This window comes from Barbus barbus, assembly GCF_936440315.1.
Source record: "Barbus barbus genome assembly, chromosome: 20".
Taxonomy (NCBI): domain Eukaryota; kingdom Metazoa; phylum Chordata; class Actinopteri; order Cypriniformes; family Cyprinidae; genus Barbus; species Barbus barbus.
Genome location: NC_136748.1, coordinates 18,450,618 through 18,463,906, shown reverse-complemented (window position 1 = coordinate 18,463,906; position 13,289 = coordinate 18,450,618). Strand labels below are relative to the sequence as shown.

At 38.1% G+C, this 13,289-nt stretch overlaps 1 protein-coding gene across 1 annotated transcript in view; it reads left to right on the top strand.

Moving 5' to 3' along the window:
* Nucleotides 1-1,542: 1,542 nt before the first annotated feature.
* Nucleotides 1,543-13,289, top strand: part of LOC306886478 (uncharacterized protein) — a 51,273-nt gene continuing 39,526 nt past the window's right edge. Inside the window, exon 1 of the mRNA XM_079443596.1 lies at nucleotides 1,543-1,969. Coding sequence (XP_079299722.1) covers nucleotides 1,671-1,969 — 299 coding nt within the window. The 5' untranslated portion in view covers nucleotides 1,543-1,670. The remainder of the gene's footprint in view (nucleotides 1,970-13,289) is intronic.

Genomic DNA, 13,289 nt, shown 5'->3' with positions numbered 1-13,289 from the left:
ACTGCATCAATGCGGTGTGGCATGGAGGCAATCAGCCTGTGGCACTGCTCAGGTGTAATGGAAGCCCAGGTTGCTTTGATGGCGGCCTTCGGGTCATCTGCATTGTTGGGTCTGGTGTTTCTCATCTTCCTCTTGACAATGCCCCATAGATTCTCTATGGGGTTCAGGTTAGGCGAGTTTGCTGGCCAATCAAGCACAGTAACACCATGGACATTGAACCAGCTTTTGGTACCTTTGGCAGTGTGGGCAGGTGCCAAGTCCTGCTGGAAAAAGAAATCAGCATCTCCATAAAGCTTGTCAGCAGAAGGAAGCATGAAGTGCTCTAAAATTTCCTGGTAGATGGCTGCGTTGACTGTGGACTTCAGAAAACACAGAGGACCAACACCAGCAGATGACATGGCAGCCCAAATCATCACTGACTGTGGAAACTTCACACTGGACTTCAAGCAACATGGATTCTGTGCCTCTCCACTCTTCCTCCAGACTCTGGGACCTTGATTTCCAAATGATATGCAAAATTTACTTTCATCTGAAAAGAGGACTTTGGACCACTGAGCAACAGTCCAGTTCTTTTTCTCCACAGCCCAGGTAAGATGCTTCTGACGTTGTCTCTGGTTCAGAAGTGGCTTGACAGCCCTTTTCCTGAAGACGTCTGAGCGTGGTGACTCTTGATGCACTAACTCCAGCTTCAGTCCACTCCTTGTGAAGCTCTCTCAAGTGTTTGAATCAGCTTTGCTTGAAGCTTGCAGTCATCCCTGTAGCTTGTGCACCTTTTCCTACCCAGTTTCTTCCTTCCAGTCAACTTTGTATTTAATATGCTTTGATACAGCACTCTGTAAACAGCCACACCTTTCAGTAATGACCCTCTGTGACTTACCCTCTTTGTGGTGGGCGTCAATGTTTGTCTTCTGGATCATTGCCAAGTCAGCAGTCTTCTCCATTATTGTGGTTTTAAAGAACAAGAGATACCCGGAATTTATACTGTAGGATTGGTCATTAATTGAAACTCAAATATAAATATTCTAATATTTAGAGATACTGATTTTTGACTTTCATCAGCTGTAAGCTCTAATCATCAAAATTAAAACAAACAAAAAAAAACTTTCGAAATGTTTTACTTGTAATGAATATAAAATATATGAAATTTCACTTTTTGAAATAACTTACAAGAAAAAATGAACTTTTTCACAATATTCAATTTTTTTGAGATGTACCTGTAAATGTATTTTACAGTATTAAGACGCATGGCCACCAGGAGACGCTATAATCTTCTTTCCATTCAAAGCAAATTACAATTGTTGTCCCACACTGGAGATTAGATTTATTTAAACAAGCACTGTAAATTAACAACAGAATATTCAGAACAAACTAGGTGTCTGTGTATTCACGTTTCAGTATATTATTTTTTTAAAGTGTACTTTCTGAGGTTTTACAGCTCAGACCAACTTTTGTTCTGTCAGAGAGACGTAAACAAGGGAAAAGTGTACCCTGAGTTCAAAGCTGAAGTGCGCGCTCCGTCCAACACGCTCCCGTGCGCTTCAGGAGCGCGCGAATAACTCGAATCTCCAGCGCGCGCCAAACAAACCGTGCGCATTTCAAACTTTCAGTTTTGACACTTTCGGAAGACTAAAGGTATACTTCACCTTTGTATATGTCGTAAAGACTCAGCCATGAGCATATCAAAGTCCAAAATTAAGAAACTGTTTGGGAAGTCAAAGAGCTTCGATAAGGAAAGCAGGGATGCTGACAGGACTGAGGGTCAGTGGGGCACTTCACCAGAAGACGACCGAGCGAGTTTCAGAGGTTCGGTCATGACTTTACCGTCGAGCCCTGGAGAAGTCGCCTCATACCCGGACTCACTGCCCACCAGCCCCAGCGAGAAGAAGAAACGCTTCCCGAGCTGGAGGTCCAAAAAGAGGAATAAAGATAAAGAGTTTGTCAGTAATACCGGAGAACTGTTCAGCCACAGGTAAATGATCTGTCCTCTCATATCTAATGCTCTTTCCCCTGAATATCTGTCACTGGAATCTGTGAATGAGCACCATATGTTGCCATCTCTCCTTATTTCCACACTCACCGATATTAGTTACACTGGGTTTTGAGCCTCTTTTTTCTTACTTGGTCAGACTGGGAGACCATTTTAAACTAGCTAAGACTTTTTTTCTTCATAAGGGTGTTTAATTTGAATGTTATTAATGATTTTGTAGCACTTTAGGCTAGGGTAGTGTAACTTTCTTTAATAAGTCATTAACAAACACGGTCAACTGATCGTATGCTCATTTTAGAAATGCCATGATTCATAAATATTGAACTTTGATTTATGTATTCATATCTTAATTTGTGTGAATCTCAAAACCTGTCATATTTCCACTGACATTAAAACGAAAAAAGTTCTATTTTGTATAAAGACAATGCCTTACTGCAGTATTATTCATCAATGAAACTGAAACATTATTTGAATCATGAAAATTAAGCTCCTCCTCCCTCATGGCCATTATTTAATTAACCATTATTTAACATAATTTACTGACTGTGAGATACATGTGTGTGTGTGTGTGTGTGTGTGTATGTATATGTGTGTGTATATATATATATATATATATATATATACATACAGTCATGGCCAGAATTATTGACACCTTTGGTAAATATGAACAAAGAAGCCTGTGAAAATAAGTCTGCATTGTTAATCCTTTTGATCTTTAATTCATTGAACTTTAATCTTTCATTGAAGTAAAACAATTGAAAATGGATGGAAATCTCTTTATGAAATAAATGTTTGTAACAAATCCACGCTGGCCACACCTACACCTATATAAAAAACTAGTGCCCTCAGACTTTTGCACAGTAGCATGTGAGTTATATGAATATACTAAGGATCATTTTGAAAATACAGAAATATTGGAAATTACAAAAAATATGTAAAAAAAAAAAAGCATTATTGATTTTCAGGGGATTACATTTCATAATCCTAAACAGGCTCTGTATGCATTTGTATGACATGTGCCATTGACGTGTTTTTGTGCGATTCATTCATTTTATTACTGGTTTTAATGTAGACAATGTGAACTTGTATTTAGTGGTCACGCTATATTGACCTTATATACCAGGGGTGGCGAACTCCGGTCCTGGAGAGCCGCAGCCCTGCAGAGTTCAGCTCCAACCCTAATAAAAATTCACCTGCCTGTAGCTTCCTAGTAACCCTTCAGACCTTGATTAGCTTGTTCAGGTGTGTTTGATTAGGGTTGAAGCAAAACTCTACAGGGCTGCGGCTCTCCAGGAGCGACGTTCGCCACCCCTGTTATATACTGAAGTCCCATTGCCAAATTTATGTGTAGTATATTAGACATGGATTTATCTGTTAAAAATGGTGATTATAGTGGACTGCCATGCTGTATGTGTACAGTTGCATAGTGGAGGATGGTTGGATATTCTGTACCATAACACAATGGAAAGATTCATCAGTTCTCTCTCAGAGCTCTTACAACACTGCTGCATCTGTATTGAGCTGATCAGCCTGTGTGACTCTGCTATATCACTACTTGCCAAAGACTAGTCACCTTCCACTGAGCCAGTGCTCAAAACACTCTTTATTCCTCCCCAAACAATCCCACAATTCCAGCAAGGCTTCGTCTGTGTTGAACAATCAAGGGTTTGGACATAAAAGCAGAATCTGACAAGAATAAGCAGTGTTCATTATAGTCCCGCTCTTGATTCATTTTCATCTTGCGTAATCACATTTATGCTTTGTTTGATTTGATGTAGAGAACATGTCATTAAAAAGCATGCTTCTGTCTTTTCAAGCGGAAAGATTTAGCTTGACTAGTTTAGCCCTTACCTTTGTCTTATATTTCGATAGCAGGTTTCATCCTGCACAAGTTGGATGCTTTTTTGGTTTAACTGACTCACATGTGCTTAAGAAGTAAGTAAAATAAAGAGATCTTTCATATAATTTTGTGATCTGTTGTTTCCAGAGTACATGTTAACACAGAAGCATAACACCATCCCAGCTAACAGGGGATGTTCTCAGAACTTTCGCTAACATTCTGGCAAGGTTCTTTCAAAGTTAAGAACAAATGTTCTTCCAGTAACATTAATACAGTGTTTGTTATCTGGTCTGTAATAATTTTCTCAAAACATTAGCATAAAACATTATTTATACATCCTTCATTAAACATTTTGCCGGAAATGTTGTAGTTGGACGTTCTTCTGATATATTTTTTTTAATTGTTGCTACTTGTTTCAGAATGTCCAGAGAACACTGAAAAGTAATGCTCCAAAAAAAGTAATGTTTGCAAAACGATCAGATCGAATATTCTTTTAATGTTCGCTTAACCATGATGAAACTTTTTAAAACATTTAAATCTCATTTCGTGTTCTGGAGAGGATTTTCCTTTTCCAAAAATGTTGGTTAATGTTATCGCTTTGGACTAAAACCTACTGACTTTGCTCATCATTTTTGTGCTTTTTGTTTGGATTTTTTCCCCAGTAATAAATGACTGGTCTACAAAAATTGCTTATAAATCTTTTGTTATGCTATATTATTGCCAAATATTGGATACAATTTGTTATCAACATATTTTCTTTGAATTAGGACAGGTTTTATATTTCTTTTTTGGACCTGATTGATCTGAGCTTATGCAGGAATAAGACCAGAAATAACTATTATCGTCCCTAATTAAGGATTTCTGTACATGTTAGTATTTTGGAGATTTTTCCACTACACTGACAGCTCAGTGAGGCTGTTGAACTTAATTTATGATCATATGAATAAACAAAATAATACTTAGCTTCACTGCAGGAAGTAGAAACGGGTTCAGTTGGACAGGCAACTTTCAATCACCAGACTAAACACTTTTCAAATTTTTTTCTGTTGCACTTGTCACAGAACCAGTTTAATCCTAAAACAAAATAGAAAAGTTTGTTTTGTATTTAATCTTAAATAAGCATGCTGATATAAGTGATATGTCGCCTTACTTTCATAACAGATGATGTAAGAAAGACAAAATAGCAGCCTTTTTTCGATTTGATTATAGATTATAACATGCATTATTTGTTAAAGGCAAATATTAAAGGAAGCCATCACTGACTACTGATGAAGAAGACTGGCGAGAATTTCCTGCTACTGAAGAGTCACAGCCTTCAGAACAAAAAGTATTCCAGTTTTTTCAAGACAGTATTTATAGAGACTATTATATTTATTACACTGAATTTACAAACTGACATATGAACTGATTAATTTATTGATTCATCAGCCAATTTGCTCAGTTATTGTTAATTTAACTAGCATTAAGTCAGTGGTTGTTGTGTACAAACAGAACACTTACTATTTTCTGTCTTTAGGTTTTAGGCAACAAAGTACAACACATTTTTTAAGAAGGGATTCATCTACCAAACACTAACCCCCGGTTTCACAGACCAGGCTTAAACCTAGTCCTAGACTAAAATGTAAATCTGAGCTGTTTCAACTGAAATAAACTTGCACTAACTGATCTTAAAATATATCAGTGCCTTTGTTTTATCTTAAGATGCACACCAGTAATGCTTTTTTCTAAAGCATGTTTATAAAAATGACTTAAATGTCCTAATTGAACTATGGCCTAATCCTAGTTTATGCTAAACCCTCTCTATGAAACCGGGCCTAAATGAACTAAAATGGTCTGAAAAACAGTGTGTGAGATTTAGGATAACCTGTACAACAGAAGCAAATTACATGCATGAAATGAAATGAAAAACATATATATATATATACATTCACAGTTGGCAACACTAAGTGTTTGAGAATGTAAAGTGGCTCACAGCAGGTTCATTAGCCTATTCAGGCTATTAAAAAGTCAAGCCAAACGTTTTATGATCACACTGTGTGGAAACACTGATCAGTTGGAAATGGGAAAGAGCTGCTGTTAGCTTCACGGTTAAAGTTGCCTGTGGGCAGGGCGTGTGTGTGTGTGTGTGTGTGTGTGTTGCAGGCAAGTGGGGGTTGAGAAAAATCCAGCTCTTTATAATGACTGATATTGCTGGAAGCTTTGTTGACATGACCTAAACATGCTAAGAAAACGCTGAAGTTGTACTATATTAGGGACGACAACTCTTAGATGTAGTGTTTTTTTTTTTAGACACAGGTGATGTTTGCTATTCCCAAACCTAAGCCTAATCATCACACAAACCTGTTGATATCAGTCGATTTAAAACAAAACCTGCCAATAAACCAAATATATATATATATATATATATATATATATATATATATATATATATATATATATATATATATATATATGAATCTTGCACTACGAACGGTGCGAACTAATCTCACAAGCACGCTGCTGTTCAGTTAAAAATACTTAATATACGCACACAAATAGGGTTAAAACGCTAAGCACTATAATGACATGATATTCACAAAGGAGTCTGGAGTGATACACGTATTTAGGTAGATTTTGAGGCGCATTACCTTGAAAAATGAAAGTAATCCACAGCGTCCTCAGTAGCTCATATGTTGGGAGGAAATGAAGACCCTTATGTTCATGTTTCTCTATATTTGTGAGGACTACTAAAAATTTAGGCCCTCACAAGTAAAGCCAAACCTCTACAGTATGTTTGGTTTAAGCAAAAATCCTGCATGGATGGATCTCAGCAGAGTAATTGTTACCATTGCCAGATTTGTTCGAAAACTGGCATATTAGAAAGCTGTGGAGGAGCAATGACTCACTGTGGTTGGCAAACATCTGGATGTGAAACACTGTGACCGGTTTTGTAAAGCAGACATAAAAGTGACTTGTTCCACTCAGAACAGTCATAGATGAGTTTTAAGCATGAACATTGGTCTTCCTTTTATTTCTCTATATTTGCCCATTGTTTTACTGCTTGTCTTTAATGATAAAATCTTTTTGCCTGAAGCACCTATGTGTTTGTATTCAGTTGACACATTTTAGAGTTTCTTTCCGGATTTGGCATAATAAATGACTCAAGTTTCTGCTTTTAATTTGCTGCTGCCAAGGCAACACAAAAAATAAACAACACACTATAGTGCTTACTTTTTTTTGTTGCATTTTTGACAAAATACTTGACTTTTGTAATCCTTCAAGGAAACTAATTGTCTACATTTTACTGGTAACACTTTACAACAAAGTTAGTAACTAGTGCTGTCAAACGATTAATCGCATCCAAAATGAAAGTTTTTTTAGTATAAAAGTGTGTAGTATAAAATAAAATTGTGTACTGTGTATATTTATTATGTATATATAAACACACACACATGCATGTACAGTATCTCACAGAAGTGAGTACACCCCTCACATTTTTGTAAATATTTTATTACACACAGCCATTAATGTCTAAACCGCTGGCCACAAAAGTGAGTACACCCCTAAGTGAAAATGTCCAAATTGGGCCCAAAGTGTCATTATTTTGTGTGGCCACCATTATTTTCCAGCACTGCCTTAACCCTCTTGGGCATGGAGTTCACCAGAGCTTCACAGGTTGCCACTGGAGTCCTCTTCCACTCCTCCATGACGACATCACGGAGCTGGTGGATGTTAAGAGACCTTGCGCTCCTCCACCTTCCGTTTGAGGATGCCCCACAGATGCTCAATAGGGTTTAGGTCTGGATACATGCTTGGCTAGTCCATCACCTTTACCCTCAGCTTCTTTAGCAAGGCAGTGGTCGTCTTGGAGGTGTGTTTGGGGTCGTTATCATGTTGGAATAATGCCCTGCGGCCCAGTCTCTGCTTCAGTATGTCACAGTACATGTTGGCATTCATGGTTCCCTCAATGAACTGTAGCTCCCCAGTGCCGGCAGCACTCATGCAGCCCCAGACCATGACACTCCCACCACCATGCTTGACTGTAGGCAAGACACACTTGTCTTTGTTCTCCTCACTTGGTTGCTGCCACACACGCATGACACCATCTGAACCAAATAAGTTTATCTTGGTCTCATTAGACCACAGGACATGGTTCTAGTAATCCATTTCCTTAGTCTGCTTGTCTTCAGCAAACTGTTTGCGGGCTTTCTTGTGCATCATCTTTAGAAGAGGCTTCCTTCTGGGACGACAGCCATGCAGACCAATTTGATGCAGCGTGCGGCGTATGGTCTGAACACTGACAGGCTGACCCCCCACCCCTTCAACCTCTGCAGCAATGCTGGCAGCACTCATACGTCTATTTCCCAAACACAACCTCTGGATATGATGCTGAGCACGTGCATTCAACTTCTTTGGTCGACCATGGCGAGGCTTGTTCTGAGTGGAACCTGTCCTGTTAAACCGCTGTATGGTCTTGGCGACCGTGCTGCAGCTCAGTTTCAGGGTCTGGGGAATCTTGTTATAGCCTACGCCATATTTATGTAGAGCAACAATTCTTTTTTTCAGCTCCTCAGAGAGTTCTTTGCCATGAGATGCCATGTTGAACTTCCAGTGACCAGTATGAGAGAGTGAGAGCGATAACACTAAATTTAGCACACCTGCTCCCCATTCACACCTGAGACCTTGTAACACTAACGAGGCACATGACACCGGGAGGAGAAAATTGCTAATTGGGCCCAATTTGGACATTTTCACTTAGGGGTGTACTCACTTTTGTGTCCAGCGGTTTAGACATTAATGGCTGTGTGTTGAGTTATTTTGAGGGGACAGCAAATTTACATTTATATAAGCTGTACACTCACTACTTTACATTGTAGCAAAGTGTCATTTCTTCAGTGTTGTCACATGAAAAGATATACTAAAATATTTACAAAAATGAATATCATAAAGTAACACAGAAAAACATACTTGTGTTCATTTTTAATTCAATTTGTTTAATATATATTAGCTAATGTTATGCAATAAAAAAATCTAAATGTATAAATTTATTTAGAAATAGACATATCCCTGATTAATAAATGCTGTAAAAGTAATGTGCATTATGTCATGTAATCTATTCCGTTAACTAATGTTAACATACAGGATTATACACTCTCAGAAGTTGTCACTGGGGCAGCCCCCGTTCAAAAGGTGCTAATGTACACTTTTTGTACTAATATGTACTTTTAAGGTTCTAATATGCACCCTTTCGGGGTAAATTTTACTTTTACTTTTAGTCATTTAGCAGACGCTTTTATCCAAAGCGACTTACAAATAAGAAAAAGTAACTAAAACTAAAAGTCAAAACTCTGTAAATACTATGTGTACACATTTAAGAAAATAAAGAAATTAAATAAAATTGACAAATGCATACAACAACATTTCAACACTAACCATTTAAATGAAAACAAAAAAATAAACTAAAAACTATTCAAAATATTAAAACAACAAAAGGTATGAGTATAATAATGCTTCTAACATAACACTAAGCCAAACACAAAAAAAACAACTACATGTGTATCTACAGCCACACACATATACATATACATATACATACATATAAAAATAAATTCAATATATATATTATTTCATATCCATATAGTATGAAGTACTAAAATAACTAAAATTAAATAAAACTAAAACTGAATAAACAACCTATACAGACATCAACACTGAGCCAAGCAAATATAAATAAGGTACTAAAGTGTACATATTTAAAAGTTTCTGTCCCAGTGACAGGTTTTGTACCTTCTTTTCTGAAATTATAAAGTGTTACCATTTTATTTTATTTGAGGAAAAATTCAAGCGTACAGAAGAGCATGTGACGTACATTGCTGTTTTGTTGGCATGCTACTGACAATGAAATGGTTAACGTTTCGATCATCACAGACCACCAGTTCTTCACTTCTGGTATCTGTATTTGCAATAAGTTGGGGAAAAGTGCTGGAGGGGTTTCTTGACTTTCACCCCTCTTTTTGTCTGAAAAGCTCTTTGTCTTTGGCTGCTCTGCATGTTCCTATAAGCACACAGACTCATGCTGCAGGAATGTGCAAAGAGTGATTGGGAAATGACCCAGTGAGCAAGATAAAACAGAAGCTGATCACTCCTTCACACTGCAGTTTATATAATAATGCTTTTTGTATATTTGTACATGTCTGTCTGATCACAGGCTGTGAGTTAATAAAGGTTCCTAATATAACCAGGGAAACCAGTTCTGAAGTTGTTTTTATTCTTTGAATACAGTTTATTGTATTCCCTGTGACCTTCGAGGGCAATTACTAAAAATCTGATTCGTCAGCACCTTTTTGTATTAGCTATATAATAATAATAAAGGAAGGCTTAAAACCTGGTAGTTATTATCTCTAACCTCACCGGGCAGCAGTTGACTCTGTTCATGTTGTTTGCAATCTTTTTAAAGACGTGAGAAAACAGCTTAGTAGGCTCAGTTGTAATGATGCACCTTTTTATTGTCTGGCATATCATTGACATTAAGTTCTAACTTAGCCATATTTCTTTTATAATTTTTAAATGATGCTTTTGCTATTGCAAGCTGATTTAGGGGAAAGTCGTGGCCTAATGGTTAGAGAGTCGGACTCGTAATCGAAAGGTTGCGAGTTCGAGTCCCCGGCCGGCAGGAATCGTAGGTGGGGGAAGTGAATGTCCAGCGCTCTCTCCACCCTCAATACCACGACTGAGGTGCCCTTGAGCAAGGCACCGAACCCCCAACTGCTCCCCGGGCCGCAGCATGGCTGCCCACTGCTCCGGGTGTGTGCTCACGGTGTGTGTGTGTGTGTGTGTGTGTGTGCATTTGTTCACCACTCACTGCTGTGTGTGTGCACTTGGATGGGTTAAACGCAGAGCACCAATTTCGAGTATGGGTCACCATACTTGACAATACGTCACGACTTTACTTTACTTTTATGGTTCTTTTGTGGTAACTTGCTATTGATATTTTAATCTTGTATGCATATTTTTGTCTTATTTTTATGTGAATATCAGGTTTCAGAAATGCACAGGCTGACACACAACTGGCTGTGATCTGTTTAGAGGAGTTAGATGATCACTAAGAGATGTTTCAACCAGCCCAGACACATCTCACAGAATTCTGACTGAATAAAGCCTCTAGTTGTTAGAGGCTCAAATTGTGTTCCAGCTCTAGGGGATCCAGCCAAAGGGGATGAAACACAAAAAATGTATTCGAATAAATAACACTTTTTTTTTTTTTTTTTTCAGCATACTGTAGCTTTTTAATTAAAATTGTAGTAGAGACACTGACAATTCTCTGGCAGCTTCACTTGAATCTAATCATGCACTGACTACGATTATTTATTTACAGTGGCTAAAAATACCTTCTAGTATGTTAGAAATGCAGTTATTCAGTGCAATGGTAATTATAGTAATTTACTTACATCTACAATAATAATCAATAGATTTGTTAAAAGATTTGTAACCTACTGTCATAATGTGAAGATGAGAATCCATTGTATCAGTCCCATTCTGATAAAAATAATGGTATCTCAGGGAAGATGTCATTCTAAGTTTCCCAAAAGAACCTTAGTGTGAATAACATTTTAATAATCTAAAGAACTTTTTGTGGAATGGAAAGTTTCAATGAATGTAAAGGTTCTTGATGGAACCAGTGATGCCACTTAAAGAAGCATTATTTTTAAGAGCGTATCAAGGGTGGAAAGACATTTAGTTTGTTTCATATTTCTGTTCATGACAACCCTATATTAGACTATAAACAAAAAAATTGTTGCTTTCCATTCTGAATGTGTTTGGCATGAATGTTGGCATTGTATATATTTCAGATGCTTTCCAAAACACCTGAGAGAAAATACTCATTTACGGTAAGAAATGTATGTCACTTGATTCTCAGATTCATTGTATCGCATTCTACACAGTTTGCATTAAATCAGGTTTTTTTGGGGATATCAATCCCACATCCTGAGGGGAGACTCAGTGACATCCATCATGTAATGAATTAAAAACCAAAAGCTGAAACATTCTAAAAGACACATAATCCCAGGGAGATGAAGGCAGACACAGGGAGACGTGTGTTGACAGGAAAGACACTGAAAGGAATTAGCTTGCAAGGTTTAGGAACTCAAACTATACATATATTTGACATCGTTCAGGCTACTGACTGTTTTTTGTACTGCGGGTATGTGAGAGGATTAGTAAGGTAACAGAATGAATTTCTTTAAAACTGAGATATAAAAAAGGAGACTGACTGTGGTTTTTGTACTGCATGTATGTGAGAGGATTAGTAAAGTAACAGAATGGCTTTCTTTAAAACTCTGATTTCAAATAAAACAGGTCAGAATATTACTGTTAAACAAACAGTGGAACCAGCTGTTGCAAAATATTTTTCAAGTACCTTGGAGTGCCATATGGATACAAGTGCAATGGTATATAAATATGTCATAAGTTCCCCCAAAGCACAGTCATTAAGACTCAAAACTTTAGTGCTATCATTAGGTGTGATTGCAATTTCACTTTTTTATCGTTAGTGTGTAAAGTTGCTCTTTGAGCATAAACAATCTGCAAAGTTACGACGCTGAAAGTTCAATGCAAATGGAGATATCGTCTTTTAAAATTCTGGCAGTTTAATGCCTACAAAAACGGCTCGTAGAGACTACAACAAGTTACTTCCCGGGTCTGATCATAGACTGTAAAAAAAGATGGATGACGCGTCTCCGCTTCCTTTCACTATAGAAAAGTGAAGCGAATACATCTCAGTAAGGCCGCTGCCATCTTGAGTAAATGACATCATTTGGAGCCAGAGTCTGCGCAGTAGAGATTTGTTTGGAGCCAGAGTCTGCGCAGTAGAGATTTGTTTGGAGCCAGAGTCTGCGCAGTAGAGCTTCGTTTGGAGCCAGAGTCTGCGCAGTAGAGCTTCGTTTGGAGCCAGAGTCTGCGCAGTAGAGCTTCGTTTGGAGCCAGAGTCTGCGCAGTAGAGCTTCGTTTGGAGCCAGAGTCTGCGCAGTAGAGATTTGTTTGGAGCCAGAGTCTGCGCAGTAGAGCTTCGTTTGGAGCCAGAGTCTGCGCAGTAGAGCTTCGTTTGGAGCCAGAGTCTGCGCAGTAGAGCTTCGTTTGGAGCCAGAGTCTGCGCAGTAGAGCTTCGTTTGGAGCCCGAGTCTGCGCAGTAGAGATTTGTTTGGAGCCCGAGTCTGCGCAGTAGAGCTTCGTTTGGAGCCAGAGTCTGCGCAGTAGAGCTTCGCTTGGAGCCCGAGTCTGCGCAGAGTCGTGAGGTGGAGCCGTGGAATCAAACTCCCGCAAACCCAATCAACCATAACGACATGCCCCGTTTTTATAGCATCAAATTACTAGCTAATATCAAACTTATCACAAAAACGAACCATTAAACATATATCAGCGTGATAACAACTACCTTAAATGACCAAAACCATATTTCTGAAAATTGTTTTGGAATTGTGTAAT